This window comes from Carassius gibelio, chromosome B12 (assembly GCF_023724105.1).
Source record: "Carassius gibelio isolate Cgi1373 ecotype wild population from Czech Republic chromosome B12, carGib1.2-hapl.c, whole genome shotgun sequence".
NCBI classification, from domain to species: domain Eukaryota; kingdom Metazoa; phylum Chordata; class Actinopteri; order Cypriniformes; family Cyprinidae; genus Carassius; species Carassius gibelio.
In genome coordinates, this window is record NC_068407.1 from 5690194 (window position 1) to 5714749 (window position 24556).

The window sequence follows — 24556 nt, forward strand, 5'->3', positions numbered from 1 at the left end:
ATTCCATTAGATTTTCTGACATCAGTCTTGTACTGAAAAAAAAATCACACTTTCACCTTAAAGATAAAGAAAAACCGGCTACGATTGTTTACAAAAAGAGGAGGGAGGTGGCATTGAGTTTGTAGCATGTTGTTTATTGAGGGCTCTGTACTGTGTCAGCGGATCCCAGCAGGTGCCTTTGCCTGACCAACTCCTGTGGTTTGCTGACCATGTTGTTCCAGTGTTCCAGCTCTCTGCCCCACGTATACATGAACTGCCCAATGACCACAATGCCCAACAACACTGCCAGTACAGATACATAGGTATATTATAATGGTGCCTGCAAAATAACTGTTATGTCTAAGGCCACTGGAGAATGGGGAATGATATATTTTGTCAAAGAATTTGTAATTACATATGTGACCCTGGACCACAAAACTAGTAGCACAGGTACTGTATATAGCAAAAGCCAACAATAAATTGTATGGGTCAAAAAATATGTTTTTATTGTAACCAGTCATCCAGTTTAGATCAAATAAATATGGGTATGGTATAATTATAATTATTATTAATCTATTTTTATATATATTCATTTTCATTTTAGTTTAATTTTGTTGTATGTGTTTGTAATTTTTCAAAATATTACTATTTACGTTTATTTCATTTTTATTCCAGTTTTAGTTATAGCTCAGTTTTTGTTTTTCAATTAGTAATTGTAGTGCAAATTAAAATTAAATCTCTTAGTTACACTAGGTAACATTTCTTAATGTAAGTTTTTCCATCTAATCATATTTAATTTCAAATAACAAAGGTGTTTTTAATAGTAATAATTCATGATAATAACCTTGTTATTTTAAACAATTTCATTTTGGTTCCCTCTAATATTTTTAATTTAACACAACAATACTTTGTCGTCTAAAATTATTTCTTGGAAATGACTGAATGACTCTCTGTGCTGAGCTGCTGGAGCTGTAGGGTCAGGCAGGGTGTGTCCAGGTGCAAGGGGAGGAGTCTGAAGGTAAGCCTCTCATTAAAGGATAGATTATTTCCTTTCGCTACAGTGGTCCACTTGTTCCTCACCACCTGAGTATGTATCTTCAGAGAGATGAGCGCACACACCTGTAACATCCATTTTACATTCATGTTAAAGGTGCACAAAGACTGCTTGTCACTGTACTGTATTCTTTATTGCTGGGTTTCTCACCTGCAACACTGTAAACCTCGCACTCGTAGAACAACCACAGTGAGGCAGTGTGGAGGCTGATTGTAGTTCAGAGACACCTGGATGTCACCTTTTTGAAAGAGAGGCTACAACAGCAGCCTCTGTGCAGCTGTGGCCTAATGGTTAGAGAATTGGACTTGTAACTCAAAGGTTGCAGGTTCGAGTCTTGATGCTGGCAGGAGATGTAGGTGGGAGGGAGTGAATGAACAGCGCTCTCTTCCACCCTCAATACCCATGGCTGAAGTACCCTTGAGCGAGGCACTGAACCCTCAATTGCTCCCCGAGTGCTGGATATATAGCTGCTCCGGGTGGGTGTTCACTTCTTACTGCTGTGTGTGTGCTCTTGGATGGGTTAAATGCAGAGCACCAGTTCCGAGTATGGGTTACCATACTTGGCAAATGTCATGCCTTTCTTCTTTTCTTTTCAGTAAAAAGAGCACATTAGTACAGCACTCTTTCCCCAAGTTTTGATTAAAGGTTTAGCCTAAAAATTAAAAAGTAGTTTTTTTTACCCTCATGTCATTTCTGAATGACATGAATGAATGATTTTCTTTCTTCTGTTGCATTATTTTTTTTACATTTTTTATGTTACACAGAATAAATTCACACAGGTTTGGAAAGACATGAAGGTGAGTAAATGATGACAGATTTTTAATGTACGTGTAAGCTATTCCTTTAATATTAGAGTGTCATACTTGATCACTTTCACTGTCCAGATCCCTCCACTGCACTTTGCCTGCTGTGTCCTTCAGTTCAGAATATATGAGTGGGATCAGGAATTGACCAACATATATAATCGACAAATATAAGGACACATAAGACATCTACAATGTTATAAAACATTTCAAATAAAAAAACTTTTTTTTTACTGAAATAAATGTATTGCCATTTCCTAAAAAATATTACGTTTAAAATTTCCTCATGATTGCAGATTGTTTTATTAATAGTTTGAATACATTTTTATTGCTATATTTTATTTATTTAAGTTTTTGTATTTTTGTGTGTATTTTAGTTCTAGTTAACTATAATAACCTTGTTGAGCACCAAATCAGCATATTAGAATGATTTCTGAAGGATCATGTGACACTGAACATTGGAGTAATGATGAATTCAGCTTTGCTATCACAGAAATAAATAACAATTTTTAAAATATATTTAAATAGACACCATGGAATTTAAATTAAAATAGTATTTCACAGTATTACTGTTTTACTGTATCTGGACAGATGAATGCAGTCTTGTTGAGAATAAGATTAAATATCTTATTAAATAACATTAAATAACATTTCATAAACATAAAAATCAGCAGCTTGTCGCGAACCTGTACTAACCCAGAATATGAGTCATCCCCAGGAATGACTCAGGAAACCTGCTTGCAATGGCCAGTAGATGGAGACATCAACTATGAAATGTCTTCTCTAATTTTAAAAATCAAAGTTTCTCCATTATTTAAAACAAAAATGTTTTTGGAAATAAATTCACATACAAATCAAGAAACAGTTAAATGCACTTGTATTTCCATATAAAGGGGAAGATGATGATGTACCCACATAGAGAGACGAAGGTTGCCCATGTTTATCAGGAGAGACTCTTTACCTGAAACACAAAGATGTCATTGAACTGTGCATGACTACCTTTGGTGTCATCGGTTATCAGTGACATTACCCTGGCAGTGAGCGGGCAGGTTAGCAGCACGGAGCAGAGACACCACCAGCTGCTCTCTCTCCTGCTGATACACAGAGCGAACCACAGACGAACAGCTGAGCCGTTGGGAAGGGCCCATTCACTGGGTTCCTCTGGAAGCTGGTACAGGTCTGGTAATATGCTGCCCAGGGGCAGCCAACCTCAAGAACCACAGAGAGCAGAATGAGAAACAGACAGTAAAAACATTCTCTTTATTCTTTCTTTGTGTCATTGTTTCTGATGCCTAATGCCTATAGAGTCTGACACACTCCCTAGTCCCTACTGTCAGAGAGCCTCGCTGGGTGTGCAGAACTGGAAGGACTTCCCATTCCTCAGCATGCACTGTTTCTTCTTTCCTCTTGTATAGTTGAGGCACAAAGAAAAGGAACACTATGTGGTTCTGAGCTGTGAAAATGCACAGATAAGAATGGGTATATGCACTTAAATCCATATTTCATAGTGAATGCTATAGGAGAGATCAGTGCCAGATGTCATACTTTTAATTAACTAAAATATGATTAAAAAAAAAGAAGAAGAAAAAAAATATATATATATATATATATATATATATTATAATTTTTATTTATTTTAAATATATTATTTATTTACCCATTTTTTACAAGTTAACGTGTATGTCTGCATATAATGTGTATTTTATATCTGCATATAATTTTATTTAGAAATAAAAATAAACAAGTAAATAATTCTATAATAAATACATTTTTATACTTTTCATTATATACTTTACTTATTACTTATTGTTTGTTTGTATGTTTATTTTCTTAATTACACTTTTATATCTGCATTTAATGTATATGTACTGTAGATTAAAATGCATAGGATAAACAAACAAACAAATATTTTAGTAAAGTAAAATGTGTGACATATAGCTAATCTCTCTAATACCACGAAGGATTGGCAAAAAAAAAAAAAAATTATACTTAAATGTCTTTGTGCTCACAAAATATTTTTAGTCCTTGTGACAACTAGTCCCAGGCTCCCTTTACTGCTAAAAAAGCCCAAGAGCTTGAAAAGGATGCATTTATTCAATTTAGTTCACCTTACATTGCAATGACTGTATACAGCTTGTATTCTTGCTATTTCTAGAAAAGCAACAACTGTTATTTACCCATAGCTGCTGCTCTGTGATGTCTGAAGCACTGGAGCGGTGCATCGTGGGATTGTGGGGGTGGTAGGTATCAGTCCCCTGTAGAGCGTTTGATTTCATCTCTTCCTCCAGTAGATACACTGATAGGCCAAACAGCAACAGGAACAGAAATGCTGCAGACAGTCCACAAGCCAGTGCTACAAGTGGATCTAATGGCACAGACACAAAACAAACTTAGCGGCCAGCCACCCTCCCCTCTCACTCAGTGTTTCATACAACAGAGAACATGGCTTTGCATTAACTAAACCTGCTGTGTGACACCATTGGACAGTCTCTTTCTCTCATGCCTTTTAAAAAGAAGTGTCAAGTGTCTTGTGTCAACACGCTTTAGTGGAGACCTGCATGCAAGAGGTGGAGCACATTGTGTTTTTGCTGCTCAAGAAACACAGTATTTCTATCTAGAGCAGCAACCTGTTTTATACTCTACTGTAATGGGATTTACTGCAGCCACCTGAAGGGTGAACCAGAACTTCCTAACAGGTATTGTAGTCATTAAATACAGCTCATAGTTTAGTAATTAAGTGTGAAATTTAAATAAATCTTGAATATGTTATATAATAATATACTAAATACTATATTATAGAATCTCTTTAAGACTTGCTGTGCTTAGACAAGGACTTTAAAAAGGATCTGTACACTAATTAAATGTAAGCAAGCAAGCTTAATGTTATAGTATTATTTTATGGGGAAAAAAGAAATATAAAGATTTGTGCTTTCATTTTAGGATAGATCCATTCTTTAAAAGATCTAAGTTTGTGCTAAAAGGATGAAAGAATTAAACATTTTGGGTGAACTGTCCCTTTAAATAAGCTTTTGACATTCACAGTTGTTTCTCAGATAGCTACTGGTATCCATAATCTAAAAGGGAGAGCTTGTAAATATGCATTTAAGCAGCATACTCTCAGAACTGCACATTTTAAGGGCACTTTGCCTCACTGGTCAATAATTGTTCAATTGCACATGAAGATTATTAGTGTACAGGGGTCAACCATCTGCTCAGCAGTGTCTATTAGCATATCACATTAGCACGCACAGAAATACATGTCGCTATGACAGCACTAGACCCTCGTGTCTGGTAAAGTAAAGTAAGCTTCGGTGCAACTAGCACGTAATAAGGTGTTTAGAGCAACTTACATTAAGTCGTATATGATCAAATATTTGCAGCCATGGTGAAACAATGTTATCTGTTTGTCTTAAAGATCCACTATCACATATTAATATATCTGTGTAAAATAGGTATCAAGTAGAGTTTGTACAACAGTTTCTTTTAATCTACTCACCAGCCATGGATAGCCACAGTCTGTCTAACTCCTAACTGAATAAAATCTCTCTTTCTCTCCAGTAGAGTCGGTGTGAATCTCCAATCCCCGGTTTCTCATTTTGCCCAGAGGCCTTCTCATGGGTCCTCTTCCTGATGTCCCATTGAGAGTAAGCTGTGTCTTCTGACAGCCTGGCCACCCAACAGCGGGGTACTACAGTCCCCCTGAGGCTTCCCAGGATAGTTAATCAACACCAAACACTGGCTCAAGCAGGTGAATGATATGAGCTCTTCCAATTGCAGTATTTATTTGCAAACAGACACAAAACCTTGATGCAGTCCAGTGTGCTTACAAACTGTGACTATTTACAGGCAATTAGCAAGCTAAAATGACTTCCAAATAAAAGTGCCAATTGCTGAAAGCTATTCTGAAAAGTTTAATTGAACAATGTTGGGGATGATGTGACTTCTGTAATATGATTTGATTTCTGTGAATCAGCCACCACCTGGCTCCTGTGGTTTAATAACTACAGATTGAATGTTATGGTGTCTGTACCAGCCTAGTTTGCATTCACTAAGTGTTAATGAATAACTTAATGGAGAACAGGGGATGTTTGTCAAGGCTGCAATCAGGCGACACGTCTGCTGTTCCCACAATACCTCTAAATGTGCTTAACTTGCATGGAGTTTCAAGACATTTGATTGCAATAAAAACAACTGTTATTTACTCTAAACTCATATCTGATACTGTAGTAGTAGAAACCTAACTGAATTGTGTAAAGTCCAATACAATTTGATGTGTCAAAGTAACTAATGTTGGATCTTGGCTAGCAAGAGCTAGCTAGCAAAAGTGCATTTTAGCACCTTAATATTTAGTTCTATGCAGAGAACACAAAAACGTAAATGTAGTCTCTAAACAAATTGATTTAGTAAGCTGTATTTTAGAAACAAACTGAGCAATGAAGTTGAAGTTAAAATATTTAAGAATTTTGTCCCAACTAATTTTCAGTAAACTGAAAAAGCATTAAAATAAAATAATATTAAAGACTATATATTAGACCTTATACAGTATGCATTATATTTCCAGTATTATATCTAATAATAAAACACATCTGTAAGAAGCAATCATCTTATATCATGCACTGAAAGTTAAAAATTTAAAGATATAGTTCAACACAAAATTTTGTCATAATTGACCCTTCACAATGACCCTCCTCCTTACTGTTACTATGTCTTACTACGAAGTGAAAAACTTATCGCATAGCAAATGGCAATGGACAATGTGGAGGACAATGACAAGACAGAGCATGTTACTTTCGGTATGAAACAAAGTATCAGCTTTCAAATGTTTTCATTTTTTTAAAAGAAATTCAAACAATAAATCTATTTTGTGGCTCTTTAATGTGTCGTGACAGATGGCGGTGGCGCCTCAGTTCAAGTGGCATGTGAACTGATCATCTCTTCCTCTTTACTAGTTATAGAATGAAATAAGCATGAATGAACATCAGAAGGCATCTTGTTTCAACCACAGAAAGACGTCAATGTACACCATTTTTCAAGTTCAAGTACACTGACGTCAACCTCGTTGATAATCTCCGTCTGGTTTCAACAACTGTCTTATGATTGGTCAGATCGCCTGTCAATCAAAATCCTTGCATAGTGTGAATTGACTTACTTTCATGACATTCCAGACCTGTGTGACTACTTTCTCGGTGGAAAACACACACATACACACACACAAAACAGATTTTTTTTTGTACATATACTTAAAGTCATTGGCAACCCCAGCATTCTTTAAAATATTTTCTTCTGTGTTCTGCAGGAAAAAAAAAAAGTCATGCAGATTTGGACCAACAAGATAAATGATAACAGATTTTTCATTTTTGGGTGAACCATCACTTCAAGTTGACTTCAAGGAGTCTATAATATAACATTAAATTAAGGCTTGGCATAAGGGTTTATAATTCCAGTGGAAATACACCTGACACAACTGATTTAATGGATCAACAAATAGACAGCATCTGTGTTATTATGCCAACAAAATGTCGTTACAGCAACTGGTCCCAAATGTCTCGGTAAATAGAGAAAAAAAAATGTTCTGGTTTGTTGAAGGGCGATCAAAAACACAAACATGTAACTTCAGCATCTTTTTGCGTAACCTCTGAACCGGAGTTATTATAGAACAGGTGACCTGCGAGTATATGGACAGGTGAATCAGAAAGATGAGTCACAGACATATATCATAATGATTTCCTGGCACCACAAGCCCTTCTTTCAAAGAGACTGTTTTCATTGTTCCCATGACAACTAAAAAAAAAAAAAAAAAAAAGATGATGAAAATTCATTGGGTTCCTATTGAGCATGGCTGTTTCTATAGCAACAGGAAGAGAGAGACTGGATGAGTAAGCGGCAGGAGCTATGAGTGTGTGAGAATGAACGTGTGTGTAATAAAGAATTTATTGTATTGATTTGGAAGGATATATGATTTCCTTTTGTGACATCTCAGTAGTACCTACCTGTACTTCCTCTAAATCCCACTTCTCATCTTTTCACACAATTGTGCCCCCCTCCATTGGGCATTGAGTGCTCCTTGCCTCCCACCATTTCTGTCTGTGTGTCTTTGCACCTCCTCCCCCTCCACGGTGGATTTCCTCTCAGAGAAGGAGCGTGTGGTGTGTAATCAGATGACAACGACTGATAATCCAGCAATACACCTACTCTGTCCTGTTCACTTAGAGCGGAGCGAGAGAGCAGGAGTGGAAGAGAGGAAAGAAGTGAAGGAGGCGGGATCCGTCTGGGCAGAGGGGAAGGAGACGAGAGGAGGAAGTGGGAGGTATGTACGTGTGCATGTGTGTGTTTATGTGGAGGGACGGAGGTTGTTGACTTACCTGTGGCCATGAGGGAAACCACAGCTGTGTCTTCGTGAAGCAAATGTTCCTCAGTTTGAAAGGAAAGGTCTTGACTGGATCATGTATGTTTGCTAATAGAACCAAAAGGTGAGATCTTTCTTGTTTGATTTTCTTGTAGGGGATGAGAGATTCACTGGAGTGTTTATATTTACGTGTGTGTGTGTGTGTGTGTGTGTGTCACAGTCTGGCGCCAGTACAGGTGTGTGGTTGTCTGCAAGGATGGAGGTTAGACTGTGGGGTGAGGTGGAAGAGGAGGGTTAACAGTGAACACCTTGCCTATTATTTTTAGAAGCAGTGGGAAGATAAGTATCATGTTTTCCCATGATAACTGTGGAGAGATAACATCTGTCTTTCTGTTAGAGTTCTGGTCATTTGTACGGGTAATTAATTCATTTGTATGGCTTTATTCTTGTTGTTGTTTTGTAACACTCGACAAATTATGTACTCATTAGTGTTAAATTACTAAAAAAAGTAGTGCAGTAGTGCTACCCTGTAGATACATTTTATGATAGTTTTAATTTTTGTAGCTTTATGTGATGGATGATGAACACTGGTTTTGACAGAACCAAACACCTTTTCTTGAAAACAATTCAACTTCTTTGGAGTTCTGCATATGCAGATTCTGTGTGGGCATCCTTGGAAGTTAGATTTATATGGTATGATTCAACAAGCAATCACGAGGACATAAACAGATGGTGATGTCCTAATGATTAAGAATCTGAGCAGACAACACAAAGTTTATTTCTGAGTTTACCCCTGACAATTCTGAAATGCCAGTATCTTTGGGGCACTTAACCTCTTAAAATGGCAACTCAATGGCAAGTAACCACTACATTGTAAAATACGTATAGTATTGAAGTGTGCCTTGAATAACTGTACAGATTAGTGTGTGAGTGTGTTGTAGTTTGGAGTCAGCAGTATGTGTGTGTTGACAGTAGGGAGTGACAGATCCGAAAGTGTCTCCCCAAAAATCTGCTGGAGTGGCTGAAGTGTGATGTAAACATGAACAGGCCAGACACATTCCCCCATTGCTCTCGAGTTCCTGGAAACAAGAAACACACTCTTACAGGAATGATTTGGAGTCCTTAAAGTATGGCATAGTTTGTAAATTTACAGTAAGCATACTGTCCTTATAGGACCATGTGGAGTGGAATCTGTCTGTAATCTGGTCAATCACTCATGGGAGAGATATCTAGGCATCCCCCTGTCCTTTTCACTTTAATCTATGTGCTGTAAGAACTAAATAAATCTCAGCTTTATCTATCGTAAAAGTAAAGGTTTAAGGGTCATTCAAATTAAATGGATAGCTTAGTAACTAAATAAAGAGGAAAATTTGGTGTGCTTATTTCATCTTAAGAAACTCATAACTGTTTAAAATATGTTCGGTAAATATGTGTAAATGTTTATAATTGTATGTCTTTCTTTACCAGTAGTTTATTCACTATGGAGGAAGGACAAAGACCTGCATCTGAGATCTACCTCCCAAGCATCAGTCTTGGATCTGCTGATGGTGAAACAGTGGAGAACCATGAGTTGCCAACAATTTCTTTAACCAAAAGCTCGACAGAAATGGTCAGTGGACCTCCTCAACGAACAGAGCTGGCATGGTACCGTCAGAACTTGCGTAAGTGCGTCAGCAGTGCAGAATGTACTCAAAGGCCTATCAGTATGGGTGGACCATCTTCAGGAGTCCCGGTGAATATTTGTGACCATGAACAGGGGAGCATGTGCAGTGGCAACAGCACCCATGAGACTGTAATCTGGCATGGAGGAGCAGCAAGATCCTGGAGTTTCATGGAGGACTCGCCCAGAAGGTTTCCAACGCACGATCCTCTCTTGGGGCAAAATCAGGTCCATAGTGGTGTGCCACACACACCTTACACAAATAGAGATTTAGGGATGAAGGGTCTGATGTGCAGGGAGGGATGTTGTTCATGTTGTGGACCTGCAGAGAATCTGAAAGAGTGCAGCTGTTGCAGAGTTCATTGTAGAATGAGTTCTTCGGGTCTGAGCAACAACTTCACACCACAGGGAGCGAATACAGAAGACCATGCTCAGAGCAACTGTGAAAGTCATCATTTCACTGCATGCCACAGATCTACCTGTTCTGGTCACATGCTGAACACTGCCTGTTTAAGAAATACTTGCAATGTTGTTCCATGCTCTGGACATTTGATATCACGGCCACCTTGTGCAGGAAGCCCTTGTGCAGGACAAAGATCACTGCTGCATTCAGGCTTGCTCGGTTTCCCACCTCTTGTGTCCTCAGTCAGTGAGACCAGACTTGACAGCCGCAGTACAGGCCAGTGCTGCGGATCTGAGTTTAGGGGGCAGAACTCTTCTTGCCTTCGACTAGACAGAACAGGCCTGACTGGTTTTAACAGGACAGTCAAAGATGCCACTACCATGACATCTGATCATGTGCTCAGAGATGTTGGTGTGCAAACCGTGTCTGATTCCCTTGCTTCCCCTCTTTCTCATGTATTTCCTGAAATTAGTTTAAGAGCGGATCCTATTTCAGACACACTTTCGGAGCACATGTGTCATAAGACCCCAGTGAAGGAGGTGGAATGGGATGCTGAGGGTATGACATGGGAGGTGTATGGTGCAGCTGTGGACCCTGAAGAGCTTGGCCTAGCAATTCAAAGGCATCTGGAACTTCAGATCAAAGAGACTGCAGCTGCGGCAGCTGCAGCTGCTCAAACACAAGACTCCACGGACAATGACAGCAGCCTAGCATTGCAGCCCAGGCGACGGAAGAAGAGTGAAGGCATTATAAGAACACTGCGCAGTTCAGCGTGTTGCTCTAACCCCAGTACTGTGGGAGACTAAGGTGTTCATCGAAGGGCTGGATATTGCCTTTTCAGTTTGTGGATGCCTAGGTTAGGTAAAGAAACGTTTAGGCTTTTCCTGGAAGTAGGAAATGGATAGAGAATGGCCCTTGGCATATATATTTATTTAGCTAAAGAAAATTGTCCTTAAATTAAATCTCTATATATTCCAAAGCTGTGTCTGCTTAGTTGATGCTATTAAAGCTCCACTATTGGTTAGGTAGAGCAGTGATTTTCAGAGATAAATTGCAAGCTAGCATTGCATAGAGCTACCATATAAAGTTTACACATAATGGGGAGTTTCTACCTTACTTCATACATGACCTTTTAGATTCCCCTTTTGGCCCAAAATACCAAAATAAAGATTTTGGTGAGCACTGAGTATTTTCATTTATTAAAATGCTATTTAAAGATTAAAATGTCTGGTTGTACTTGTTGGATTTTGTCAAGCAAACAGCAGATTACTGAACATTAGCTATGGGGTATACATTAAAAAAATACACCCTGAAGGGCTCCCTGGAGCATGATCTGAGGTGTACTTCTAATTATTCTACATGCTAACCCTCAAATCATGATGGATTTCGATTTCTTTGTATTCTGGTCTCACAGATTCATGGTGTTAAACCCTTTGTAGTCAATGATAATCAACCAGTAGTAAATGGCAGAATTTTCAGCTTAAATGGTTTAAAAAAAAAAAGATTCTTCATTTTTTTCACAGATTCTGTGGCTGCAGAAATATAATTTACAAAAACTATCAATTTACAACAGTGTATGTTGTTACTGAATTCACTGATCTTGATGCAAATGGTGATTGGTCCAGTGTCGGTTTGCCTGCTGGATTAGAGTGGGCTCAAGGCCAAAATCAATCCACAGAGCTAAAAATATGAATGCTCATGAGGTTTGTGGGTGTGTAAAGCTAGGTTCTTATCAAACCTACTGATGATTAGCAAATATAGACTCAAGGTCATTGTTCCTGCACTTATATACTGTAGTACATTAGGAGCTAAAACTAAGTCCCAGTCCTGGTTGTATGCTCAGGGACAATCTCAGTCAATTCAAAAAGTAAAACATGTACATTTTGATTTTGTTGCCAAAACTCGACATTGATTTTATTTTTTTATTTTTAATCTTTCCACTATTTTCATGTCATGATTTAGTAATGAAGAATATTTTGTGGTTGCGTTCTATTTAGAAAAGTGTAAAGACCCAGAAAAGTATGGCCATTTTCACATCATTTTACATATTCATAAATATTTTCTGTTATATAATATTGTTAATGTTTATAGTTTGTTCATTATAATGTTAAAATATTAAAGTTAAAATGGTTCAAATCACATTCAGTTTAATGTATGTCATGATCACGTGCTCTATCATTACTATCTTATTCAGAATCAGTCTCAGATTTTATGAAAGTTAGGGATTGTATTTAGAGTAATCTCTGTCAATAATGTTTAGATTATATTCATTTAAATAGCATGACACCTATTGTTGGTAAGTAAATGTGTATCCAGAATCTCTGACCAAACCGACAGTATGTGCTGCACAAACTGCTTTTGTTTTTCTTTGCCAAAGCAATCTTTTTTTGGACCAGAGCATTGTGATTTAACATAATATAGATATTACTGGATCAACACCTTACAGTATGACGAAAACAAGCTTTATATAGGCTTTCTACAGCAAAAACTACACTAACGTGTTTTAATATTGAAATACTGAATGTCTTGAAAAATGTACGAGCAACAATAAAACGTTTGGTAAACAATGTTCTGTGTCTGTTATTTTAAAACAGTACGGTTAGACTTGTTTGCCATAAGACAATGGGATTTCTCATTGGCTCACTGGCAGTGGCATTTCTCTTTGTTTTTGAAGGACATAGACAAAGAGAGGGGCATGAGAACATGTCAGAAGGTCCTGCTAAACTACTAAACTGTGTTCCAGTAGATCGCCCTGGACATTTCCATGGCTCTTTCATTGTAATTTTGACCAATTGGATGAGCAGGCACATTCCCTGGTATTGACTGCCCCTGAGCAGGTGCTCCCTTCTATTTTGTTTTGTTTTTCCTTGCTGTGCCATATTTCTGAGTTTGGAGTAAATACAACAGGTGAGCAAGGACACATCATAAACAATCATTTTAAAAATACATTCAGTCTGAATACTTTCACATGCATATAGTCATTAACATCTCAGCATCTCCTGTCTTCAAATCTTCTCCACTAAAAGAAAAAACCTTAGTAAGATTTCACAGGCACTGTTGCATCGTTGTATTCTGACTCTTATGCCCTCTGCTGGTAACATGAGAGACGAATTCACACAGCACTTAAAGGGGCCCTATTATGCTTTTTCACTTTTTCAACTTTAGTTAGTCTGTAATGTTGCTGTGTGAGAATTAAAAAGATATGCAGTGTTACAAAGTTCAAAGTCCACTTCAAAAGGAGATATTTTATCTAACAGAAATCACTTAAAAAACTACAACGAATGAGTCGTTTGGACTACAATGCATATTTTCCGGGATTTGTGATATCACAAATGCCAACCAATGGGAAAAAACCTTGTTGAGCTACACTAGAGAAGGCAATGAGTGTTATCACTATGTCAGAGACACGCTAGCTTTCCCAAGGCAGACGAACTTAGAGAGGTTGCAATCATCCGGGTTTAAATCGCGCTCAAATCGATTTGATTTTGATGCAATATTTAAACTGAAGTTCACAGGCAGCTATGGTAAAGGGTATGACATTTCCGGACCAGGCGCTAAGTGTTGACAATCACAACACACACTGGCCCAGCTAACCAATCACAGCACATTTAGTATTTCAGAAGGCAGGCCTTCATTTGATACAGTAACTATTCGAGCCGTTCATGCCAGACTGGAGAGGTGTTGCAATAACGTAAAATATATGAAAAATATAGTGTTTTTTGAGCAACCTAGAATGACAGCCTCTTCTAGTACACACCAAAAACAAAATAAACGAGCACAATAGGAGCCCTTTAAATCACTATAATGTATAAACCTTTGGTCCTTTCCTATCTTGTACTCAGAGAAGTATAAATAAGCTCTGAGTAAGAATAATTGTAAAACTTATTATGAAAATACAATGGTTTGTAGTGGTTTAATGTTGAGTTGAAAAGCTAAGTATATGTATAATCACCATTGTGCCCTTGATCAAGACTTTGAATGCCACGTTGCTCCAAAGGGGATTGTTGCTGTAAAGAGTGGACTGTACTGTAAGTCACTTTGGATAAATGAGTGCTTACTGAAAACAAGTTCTGGTAATCTTTAATGAAATTATTATTTAAATGACACAGATCAGTCATGATCTTTTTAATTATTTATCAGGGTTTTCCCTGGGGCCCTGCAAGGTTTCAGTAAGCAACAGAAGGTCACATGAAGGTCAGCACCTTTCCTCATCCAAACAGCATGGCGTGACTATAAGGAGTCTACTGGCAATCTATTCTGGGCGAGTTGTTTTGCAAAGTGGCAAGGGACGGTCTGTAGCTGAAAGTGCTGATGGGACTCCCATGATCCCATGGGGCCAGCTTGTTCCGAAAACCCTCGGCTACCCCACCAGAACAATCCAGGATTGGGAGGGGTATTGTCAACGTGCTTTGTCCCAAAGACAGGGGCGTGGAGTGCACAAAGGATGGGCCCTGCCCCAGGCATAGTATAAATGGGTAATCTCCGATGTGCAACACACAGTTTACTGTAGATCATGGCAGTAAGAAGCCTATTTTTTCCACTGTTGCTAATGCTGCTGGGTCTGGCGCTGGACAGAGCCTCCACCCATGCATTCAACCCCAGTCGCCTTCAACAGCACAAAGTCCTCCACCTCGGTGAGAAACTAAATGAAAGCTGACCACTGGCATCTTTCAAGTGGATTACAAGTGTTGAAAAACTGAATTTATACTTCTTTCTATGTCTTTCTCAAAGATCCAAATATGGATTTCCTTTCCTTCTTTCCTCTCCTGGTACAACACCTTTCATTTGCTAATCCCTTCATAAATCCTGTGCACCTTGTGTTTGCTTGTCTACATAATTGAACTGATATTAACGTAAGTGTTGTTCTGTCCTTAGACTGGCCGAAAGACTGTGGCCTGGCTCATTTCAAACCAAACACAGTGGAACGTATTGTGTCGGGCAACGAAGCGAGACCCCACTCCTGGCCTTGGCAAGTCTCACTGCAGGTAAACTGCACTTTACATTACACAGAACATCTCAAGGTGCAACATAAGAGGAAGTCACTTAAGCTGGTATCTGTTTTTATAGGTTCGTCCTAGAGGCAGTAAACATTATGTTCATGTGTGTGGAGGGACTCTGATCCATAAGAACTGGGTTCTTACTGCTGCTCACTGCTTCCAGAAGTAAGGCAAATCACCAGTAGAGGCAGAACTTGCTTAAATTTATACAAGACAATGCTCCTGGTTCTTTCCCCTTTAGCTGCTGAAAAACATAAACATCTGTGTGTTAAGTTCCTCTCTTTGTGCTTTTCACTGCCTAGGGGGAAAGCAGAGGATGCTAGTAGCTGGCGTATCGTTTTGGGTAAGCATCAACTGAAAAGAGCTGAGTCCGCCGAGCGTATTTTTCCAGTGAAGAGGATCTACAGGCATGAGCACTTTCGTTATCCAGCCCACAGTGAGCTGGACTATGACATCGCATTGGTTAAAGCTGCCACGGACATCCAAACCAGTAACTTCATCCGCTATGCCTGCCTGCCGCGCAAGCAGATCAACCTTAAACCAGGGCACTACTGTTGGGTGACTGGCTGGGGCGACACACGAGGTAAAATCTACATTATACGCCTTTGACCTTCATGTATTTCAATTTGAATCTTTTGTGAACGCTGGGTCTTGAAATATGATAGCTGGATTATTTATTAAAAACATTTGACTGAAGAGTGTACTGTAATAGCGTACCCAACTGAGCGTGCCTCCCTGAGGCAAAAACAGTAATATTTTAATGTTTTATTGATATCATTGAGTTTACTAAGGGACTTGATCCACTTATCCCACTTAGAATATAGGTTTGGCATCTCTTCTTCCTCTGTAAATCTTAGGTGGAAAAGAAAATGTGTCACTTGCTGAGGCTCTGAACCAAGCAAGGCTCCCAATCATTGACTATAAGACCTGCCGGCAGAAGAAGTTCTGGGGTGACCGCGTGAGGGACTCCATGATTTGTGCTGGCTTCAGAGATACAGAGGGGACCCCAGCCGCATGCCAAGTGAGAAGACAGTTTCATGGGAAAATTCATCAAGGTGCCCCTTCTTCAACTCAACTTCAACTATTCATCTACATTCTGTGTGGCTCTTCTTCTTGTAGGGTGACTCTGGTGGCCCTCTGCTGTGCCAGGAGGGGCGTGACCGCTGGGAGGTGCACGGCATCGTGAGCTTCGGTCCTATCGGATGCACAGTGGAGAACAAGCCCAGCGTCTTCACTCGCACCGCTGCCTACATCCCATGGATAGAGGCCACACGCATCAGGGACTTCTTCTTGCACTAAGTTCCAACCTCAAAGAATTCCTTGTCCACATTTGTAGGCACAGGAAGGGTCATAATTTCAAGATTTAATGCCATGTCCCAGATCTGGGTCCGGCCCATGGACCTGCTCATCCATTTGTGGTCCGTGCGCTGGTAGCTGGTGTGCAGCATCACAACCAGCAGCCACCAAGTTAGGGTAGTTTGCACCAGTTTGTGGGTCATTTCTCCGCTATGCATGTGAGATGGGCTTCGCTGTAGAACATGAACTGCAAAGTTTTAACTGCTTTCAGCTAAATCACACTGATCTCCACCTTGTGTTCGACAAGCCAAGAAACATCTGTAAAACAAGTCCTGGCTATTCAACTTTACACTCATCAGTCCAGTTGGCCTTGTTTTTTTTCTGTAGAGGACTGGCACATACATTTGCCCTTTCATGGGCAGTCCAACGTTCAGTTCCTAAGGTGCTTTGACGGTCAACGTCAAGTAGTGATAGGAAATTTCACCTGTTGTGGGAGACAGTCTCCCTTAAGAACACTCTAACTGCAGTGGTTTTCACTGAACAGTGCAGGTAATTTCCAAATTTAAACCGCTACAAGGAATTTATCCATTTAAATTCCATAAATTACTTCTCTTTAATCTATATGATCATTATTTTGAGAGGGAGCTTGAATTATTTTATCATTTAAACTATGCATCTATCACTCACAAGTATTCAAACTACAGGGAGAGTTTAGGTTATTGGTATAATTAATGCTTAAATGATAGGATGAGTATCCAATGGTTGTCCTGGTTGAGAAATATCACTGAAAGGATTTTTTTTTATGCTTTCATCTGAAAATATGACAATGTGTGCATATCGTAACATACAAGCACATGATCATTCATTCTGGAATATTAGAATTATGATTCATTTGTACTCATTGACTGTTGAAATAAAGGTTGACCTGCTTACAAATAAACCATACTGTGTATAAAAAAAAAAAACTTTTAAAATAATTATTTGTTTTTATATTATATTTAGAACTACGTGAATACAGAATAGTGTACCAATTCATGCACAACACACAGAAATTCTGTATCAACTACATTATTTTTTTTTTTACTATTTTATGTTTATTTTGATCTTTCATTTCAGTACAATCACAACACAATATATTTCAGTTTACATAATACTCATTACGATCACAAAGTGTTTTAACAAATACAGGTATGAACAATTACTTGCTGTGTTTTAAGTATGATTTGTACTTTGGGTTTGTTCGATTATTTCAAAATATAATTTCTTTTCCTTTTTTACAATTTTTTATAGTAAAACAAAAAATAAAAATAATAAAATAAAAAAAAAAAAACAACAAGGGCAAAAAAATAAAAATAAAAATAGAAACTATATATATCCAGGGAAAGAACATGTGTCTTAGTTAAACTCAATCCTTAACAACCTCAGATGACTTATTCTATTCTCAAATGACTTATGGAAATGATTATTACATACATACACAAACATATATTATTAACATATACATTATATATTAATCTTGATCTATTTAAGTATAGAAGCAAAATCTGATCTTCTTTCGGATACATATGCAACCCAATTCCTCCACTTTTCCAGAAAAACATCTCTCTTTAAGTTAACAAAAAAGGTAATGTTTTCCATCATATAAATCTCTATGGTCACATCTATCCAGTCATCTAATGTCGGTCTCTCTTGTTGCAACCATTTGCGAGTAATTGCCTTCTTACTGGCTGCTAAGAGGACGCCCATCAGATATTTGTTATCTGCTGCAGTAGTTTCTAAGCTAGCACAACCAAAATACAGTAGTTTGAATTCTAGAAGTATGTCTCTTCTAAAAATATGTTCAAGAGCATCCTGTAATTCTTTCCAATATTCCTGAATATGTAGGCATTCCCAAAATATATGATAATGGTTTGCTTCATTGCATCCACAGTTTCGCCAACATTTTGGAGTGTTATTACTGTATTTGGCTGTTTGTATTGGTGTTATAAAATATCTAATAATATTTTTCCAACAATACTCCTTCCAATTTAGTGACCTAGTTGATTTCCACTGAAATTTCCATACAATTGACCATTCTTCATCAGAAAAAAATATTCCACTTTCTGTCATCCATTTCTTTTTTATATAATTTGTAGAGTGTTTTTTCATATTTATTAAGCTCTTGTATATCTGAGAGACTATCTTATATCTAATACCTGATGTATATGCTTTTTTAAGCAATTCTATTAGTGGATTAAGATTATCTTTAAATTTCCCTTTTATTTTTTTATCATAATAACTTCGAGCCTGAAGATATCTGTAAAAATCCTGATTTTCTAATGAGATCTTTTCCTTCAATACTTGAAAGCTTAGAATTACACCTTTCTCAATGATTGTGCAAAAAGAAGTTATTCCCTTATTTGTCCACAACTTGAATCTATTATCCGACTGATTTGGAGTGAAGTCTGAATCATAAGCAATCCATTTAAGAATGGAAGTATATTCCAATAATTTAAATTCTTTTATCACAGATGCCCAAACATTTAAAGTAAGCTTTGTCCATGGGTCTTCTAGCGTATCTATATATTGTCTTAAATTATTATCTGCTAATATTGCTTGTACAGGGATATTCTTTGTAGTATAGTTTTCCATATCCTTCCAAGGAGCATTATAATGTGGGTCACACCAATTCACCACTGTCCTAATTTGCGCTGCTGTATAATAGTCTTTTAATGAGGGAAGAGCCCACCCTCCTTTATCCTTTGGGAGCTGCAATGTTTTAAAGCGTACTCTGGGCTTTTTCCCTTGCCAAATAAAACGTGAAAGCAATTTATCCCACTCTATGAATTGTTTTCCGGTTATTTCTACAGGTAGGCATTGGAATAGGTAAAGATATTTTGGTAATACATTCATTTTAATTGCTTCAATCCTTGAGCTAAAACTAAAAAAGGGAATTAGATTCCATCTAACTACATTATTTTAATATCCCTAAAATGCAAATGAAGAGTCTCAAACAGTGGAAACTTGTATTTAATTTTTTTACGGTTTTAGAGAGGAAGCAGCCAGTTTAGTCTGCACAGACAAAATACATCAGTCCAGAATGAGAACAGATAAAACCTCATGATTAAAGGATACAGAGTTCCTGCAACTTGCACCTAAAAAGACATGTACAGTACCAGCAAATGCACAGTCCACCAAGTAATCTAGTGGCACTCTGGCTCTTCCATTTAAATATTACACTTAATGTAACTGAAGAAGTCTGTACACGTGTGGTGGTCCACAGGTTTCATAAAGAAGAAAAGAATGCATCTCCAAAAGGGGGTCATAACATTAAGAATGGGCTCAGAGTCAAAATAAGTCCATGGTTTGAGCTCTCAGTTATCCTCAGTAACGTGAAGGTGATGTCCCCTTCAAGTGATCCCAGTTGCTGTAAAGAGCATACAGGCCTGACATGGCTAAACCAACGAGACCTCCTCTGGCAGCTCCTTTGAGTCCAGCTGTACAAAATAAATGTACATTTTTATCAATAAATACAATAAACATTCTGTTCATAACTTTAAATCAGTGATGGCAATGATATTGTCCCTTTTTCTCACCCGTGGATTTAAAAAGCATCCCTGTTAATGTTCCGGCTGCCACTGTGTTCAGGTCATCCTCTGCACCCCTGGCCTTCTCAATGGCCACACCGAAAACACTATACAAAAGAGCTGTTGAGAAAAGGAAAACAAAAAATTTATTATGAATAAGTTTCTACAATTAATTATGCAACAGATGTGATATTCTTTTGCAAAAGCTGTTTGGATTCAATGCAATTCTTACCCACAGATCCTAGAGTGTTGGCCCATGATGCACCTTGTCGTGTGACCATGTTCAAAATTCTGAACATATCAAAGGTCAGTGTTAAAGTCGAAGTGTGGGTAATAAACAATGGATAGACAGTTTCAGTTTGTCAAAACAAATATAACTTAACTTAATGATACACCAAATTTTATTTTTATTTTTATGGAAACACCGAAACTGAAATTCATTTTCAATTTTACCAAAAACAGAACAACAACAAAAAGAGGATTGAGTAATTAAATTCAAAAGAGTAGCCGCCTCTATAGGCAAACAAATCATACTTATTGATATTCCAGCAGCATTTCTGGTCAAAGTGAAGTTTATCTGTAGTAGCTTATCCAAAATATGTGTGAAAAGTAAATGCTGACAAACATATCACTGCAGAAGTGCTACCTAACGAAATGTGTCAATGATTTCGGACAAATATTTTCAGTTTCTGGATAAAATGCATAAAAATGCATTGCATCGAATTGGTCATAAGCTGCATCACATCAACATTATATTAGTGACTGAAATTCAAAAAAATCCTTTATGAGTTATCTATAGACTAACTTATCATTTCAAATCAAAGTTTATAAAGGAACAGACTCTTACTGGACATTTCTGGGTTTTGACCATGGCATGTCTCTAGTTTCTGTCAGGCCCATACGGAGACCATTAAGTGTCCCAAATGCTGCGCCTTCAAAGAAATAAACAACCGTTAAAATGGGCGATGATTAAAGACAAAGGCTGATCAAAGCTTGTAGAGTGACAGGCCTCACCTGTTATACAGCATCCCCCGATGGTGAAGAAGGCCAGCTCAAAGCGACCACGGGTTTTATTTGCCCCAGTGGGCAAGATAAACTCATCATTGTCCTAAGAAAAGACAAAGAAGAAAAACATCATAAAATAAGTTTTTGGTACGACAGCAATCTTGTATAAACAAGAAAACACAATATGTGACCCTGGACCACAAAACCAGTCATAAGTAGCACAGGTATGTTTGTAGCAATAGCCAACAACACAGTGTATGGGTGTAAATTATTTATTTTTATTTTATGGCAAAAATCATTAACACATTAAGTAAATGTTCCATGAAGGTATTTGTTAAATTTACTATTGTAAATATATCAAAACTTAATTTTGATTAGTACTATGCATTGCTAAGAAATTCATGTGGTCAACTTTAAAGGTGATTTTCTCAATAATTCAATTTTTCTTTCTTTTTGCACCCTCAGATTCCATTTTCAAATAGTTGTATGTATCTCGGACAAATATTGTCTGATCCTAACAAACCATACATCAATGGAAAGATATTTACTCAGCTTCCAATGATGTATAAATCTTAGGTTTTTTTTTTTTTTTTTAAAGACCCTTATGACGGGTTTAGTGGTCCCAGGGTCACATATAAATCACAATAGTACACATTAAAGAATGGCTAAACTAATAAATGCAGATCTGAATTAAAATGCAAAATCATATTCTCAGGAAAACAAGAATATTTTTCAAAAATGTCAGGTATTGTAAAAATTTGCAATTTATTTATTACAGTTAGTAGTCAAAACAATTCTTCTGATCTTTTTGTACAGTATGTTAACACCTTTTGTTTTGTTTGACCATTAATCAAGCTAATATTGTGACATCGTTCGTACCCATTATTTCAGTCAATGTATCCTCTAACATAAGTTTAACTTTGCCAATTCATACGACAGGCTCATTTCTATCACAGAAAAGCTTTAAATAGGCCTGAACTGTAACATTGTGGTATTACAGAAACTCACCTGCACAAGGTAACGAGGGTCAACATTGAGGTAAGGCGAGAGAGGACTCATACCAGTCACTTAAAATGACAGAAAACACCCATTATACATTATAAGAAATGAACAAATAACGTTACTCACAATATCTAATTTGACTGTATAATCTGAATCAGACTCTTAAAGTAAGTAAATATTAGCCACACAACACTTACATGGGACTCCTGCGAGCTCAGTATTTGAATACTCAGGGCTTCCTCCACCGAGAAGGCTCCCGAGCCCACCTTTAAACCCTCCTGATGCCGGTGTGTTATTATCCATGTCTTAAGAGATGATACAGATGAAGATGAGACTTCTTCCTAACCGACACGCGTTCAAATTGACGGAGGTTAGCGAATAATAACGATTTGCTTTATCGACGGCGTTGTGTTGTATATCGTCTGTTGAAAATTCCACAGAGATGTCACTGTGCTGAGTTGTCAATTGTTGAGGTTGATAATTAGAGAGTTTTCAGTCTCTGACCGAGAAATTCTGTATCTCTGACCTCCACATGCCGCTCTGCCGTAAAGTGACAGGACACAGCTGACGTAACACTGTCGTAAAATGACTCGAGTGATGGCTGAATATATAATAAAATCAGTAATATATATATATATATATATATATATATATATATATATATATATATATATATATATATATATATATATATATATATATATGTATTACATACAAAAATAAACAAATATTAGTTTACTGAAATAAGCTATCTGCTATCGATATGAAAAGTGTGTGATCTCGTTCTGAGGTTAATGGTCTTTGACAGACTTCAACGGACCTGACAGTTGATTACACTGCATTTTGCGACCGTCAGTGTTTCGTTGGGAAAGGGATTTTTTTTTTCATAACAAGAAAGATCTAACGTACAAACTAAAGTAACTTCCTGGGAGTAAAACGAAAGTAAACATGTTGCTGTCAGATACGCTGTCTGTATTTGGCATTTGCAGTAGCAGAAATAAACGTTAATGTTAATATTAATATTAAGTGAGTTTATAAGAAAAAAATAGCATTGAAAACATTAAAATCAACGGAAGATCAACAACTAAAAACATGAAATTGTAAGCTACAGTAAACTACAGAAACAGGACAGGGATCTGTAATCATTCGTAATAATAAAATAAAAACTAATTATAAAATAAGTAAATTAAAAATAAATAATGATTTATTTATTCATTTATTTAAATGCTGCTGTTATGATATCCTCTTCTTTATTTAAAGATACTTTGGTATGTGATTTTAATTCTATAGGTAAATGTAACATTTATTTCATTTTAAATTATTCAGTTTAAAGTAATTAGACTATGTTTGATTTAGTTGAAGAAAATGTTTTAAATGTAAAAATAATTCCCTGAACCTATGACACCAGTGATAATGCTTTCCCACTAGATGGCAGACGAGGACAATGTGTTTTAAGTTTCTGGTGGAGTATTATGAATCTATTATGAGTTGTTTTCTTTTTCTTTTTCTTTACTTTCTTTCTTTCTTTTCTTAAACGTTTTTTCTTTTTCTTTTCAACTGATTTGTTAGTTTGTGTGTGTATGGGGGGGGGCATGTCCCATGACGCATGCTTTAAAGCTCAAATTGTTGTTTACCACCATAAAGGTGTAAAGGTATGTTCTGATCTTCACATGAGATTTAAGAGGAATTCGCCGTGTGGGATGGTGCTGAAGCAGAATTCTATCACCACAGCTATTTATTTATTTTTTTATGTCTCTTTCTTTTCCACCCCTTGAGGTGGAGCAATAACGTTTGCCATTGTTGTCATTCTGTGAGCTCAGACTTCCTGGCATCCACACTAAATTACCCAGGGCTTTCTGTGGGAGCAGAAATGGCTCACTGTTCCCCAACAAAAAGACTATTCACAGTCAGTGGAAGAACTCCTATAGACAGCCCACAGTGCTGAAGAGAACCAGAGACAGCCGAATAGAGACAGGCACCCCAAGGACTGGGAAACGGCTGTGATGTCATAATGGATTCATCTCAAAGAATATCTTTTAATCACACTTATGTTTTATCTTCATGCTTTGTTATCGGCCTTAGATTCAGAGTTTTTGTGTCAAAACTCAAAAACAACAACATTTAGTACACACAAAAAAACTCCAGAAGGACCCCAAAGGGGGTGTGTTACCATGGAGATATGAAAGCTGCCAGAGGCTCTGTTTCTTAAACTAGTTTAAAAGAGATGAGAGGGGAGGACAAGAGGGGTCCTCTGAACCTTTCAGATGAAGACTTTAAAGCCATCATGCTTGTTTCATAAAGAGGGAAACAACAAGCATAGCACATTATTGTTACTTGCTGTTCAAAATTCAAACATATCTTATTTATTTGTGTGTGTGAGCACACATTTCATCAAATTAATTTTTTGATGTTTTTGAAAGAAGTCTTACTCATCAAGGCTGCATT

The 24556-nt window shown here is 37.3% G+C and overlaps 3 protein-coding genes and 1 long non-coding RNA gene across 9 annotated transcripts; 2 read left to right on the forward strand and 2 right to left on the reverse strand.

The window, feature by feature from the left end:
* Positions 1–864: 864 nt before the first annotated feature.
* LOC127968695 (uncharacterized) lies at positions 865–5480 on the reverse strand. The gene is made up of 4 exons (XR_008156055.1): positions 5333–5480; positions 4014–4201; positions 2867–3289; positions 865–2797 (listed from the first exon to the last, which is right to left on the reverse strand). It is a non-coding gene; the product is annotated as an uncharacterized LOC127968695 (long non-coding RNA).
* Positions 5436–12812, forward strand: LOC127968693 (GRIN2-like protein). 6 transcript variants are annotated; one of them, XM_052570032.1, is made up of 3 exons: positions 5436–5584; positions 8047–8143; positions 9650–12812. In XM_052570032.1, exon 3 carries the CDS (start codon positions 9663–9665, stop codon positions 11049–11051), a length of 1389 nt encoding a protein of 462 aa, XP_052425992.1. In that variant the 5' UTR covers positions 5436–5584; positions 8047–8143; positions 9650–9662; the 3' UTR covers positions 11052–12812. The 6 variants fall into 6 exon arrangements, with proteins under 6 accessions (XP_052425992.1, XP_052425993.1, XP_052425988.1 ...); XM_052570033.1 differs by having other exon boundaries at positions 9653–12812; XM_052570028.1 differs by having other exon boundaries at positions 5541–8143.
* Positions 12813–14688: 1876 nt separating this feature from the next.
* On the forward strand, positions 14689–17607 carry zgc:112285 (uncharacterized protein LOC561476 homolog). Its single transcript, XM_052571471.1, has 6 exons — positions 14689–14879; positions 15121–15230; positions 15313–15407; positions 15545–15825; positions 16100–16263; positions 16362–17607. Exons 1-6 carry the CDS (start codon positions 14759–14761, stop codon positions 16539–16541), a joined length of 951 nt encoding a protein of 316 aa, XP_052427431.1. The 5' UTR covers positions 14689–14758; the 3' UTR covers positions 16542–17607.
* Positions 17608–19531: 1924 nt separating this feature from the next.
* timm23a (translocase of inner mitochondrial membrane 23 homolog a (yeast)) lies at positions 19532–22688 on the reverse strand. Its single transcript, XM_052571473.1, has 7 exons — positions 22309–22688; positions 22118–22176; positions 21119–21212; positions 20952–21036; positions 20337–20395; positions 20114–20224; positions 19532–20014 (listed from the first exon to the last, which is right to left on the reverse strand). The coding sequence occupies exons 1-7, from the start codon at positions 22412–22414 to the stop codon at positions 19902–19904; spliced, it is 627 nt and encodes a 208-aa protein (XP_052427433.1). The 5' UTR covers positions 22415–22688; the 3' UTR covers positions 19532–19901.
* Between the last annotated feature and the right edge of the window lie 1868 nt (positions 22689–24556).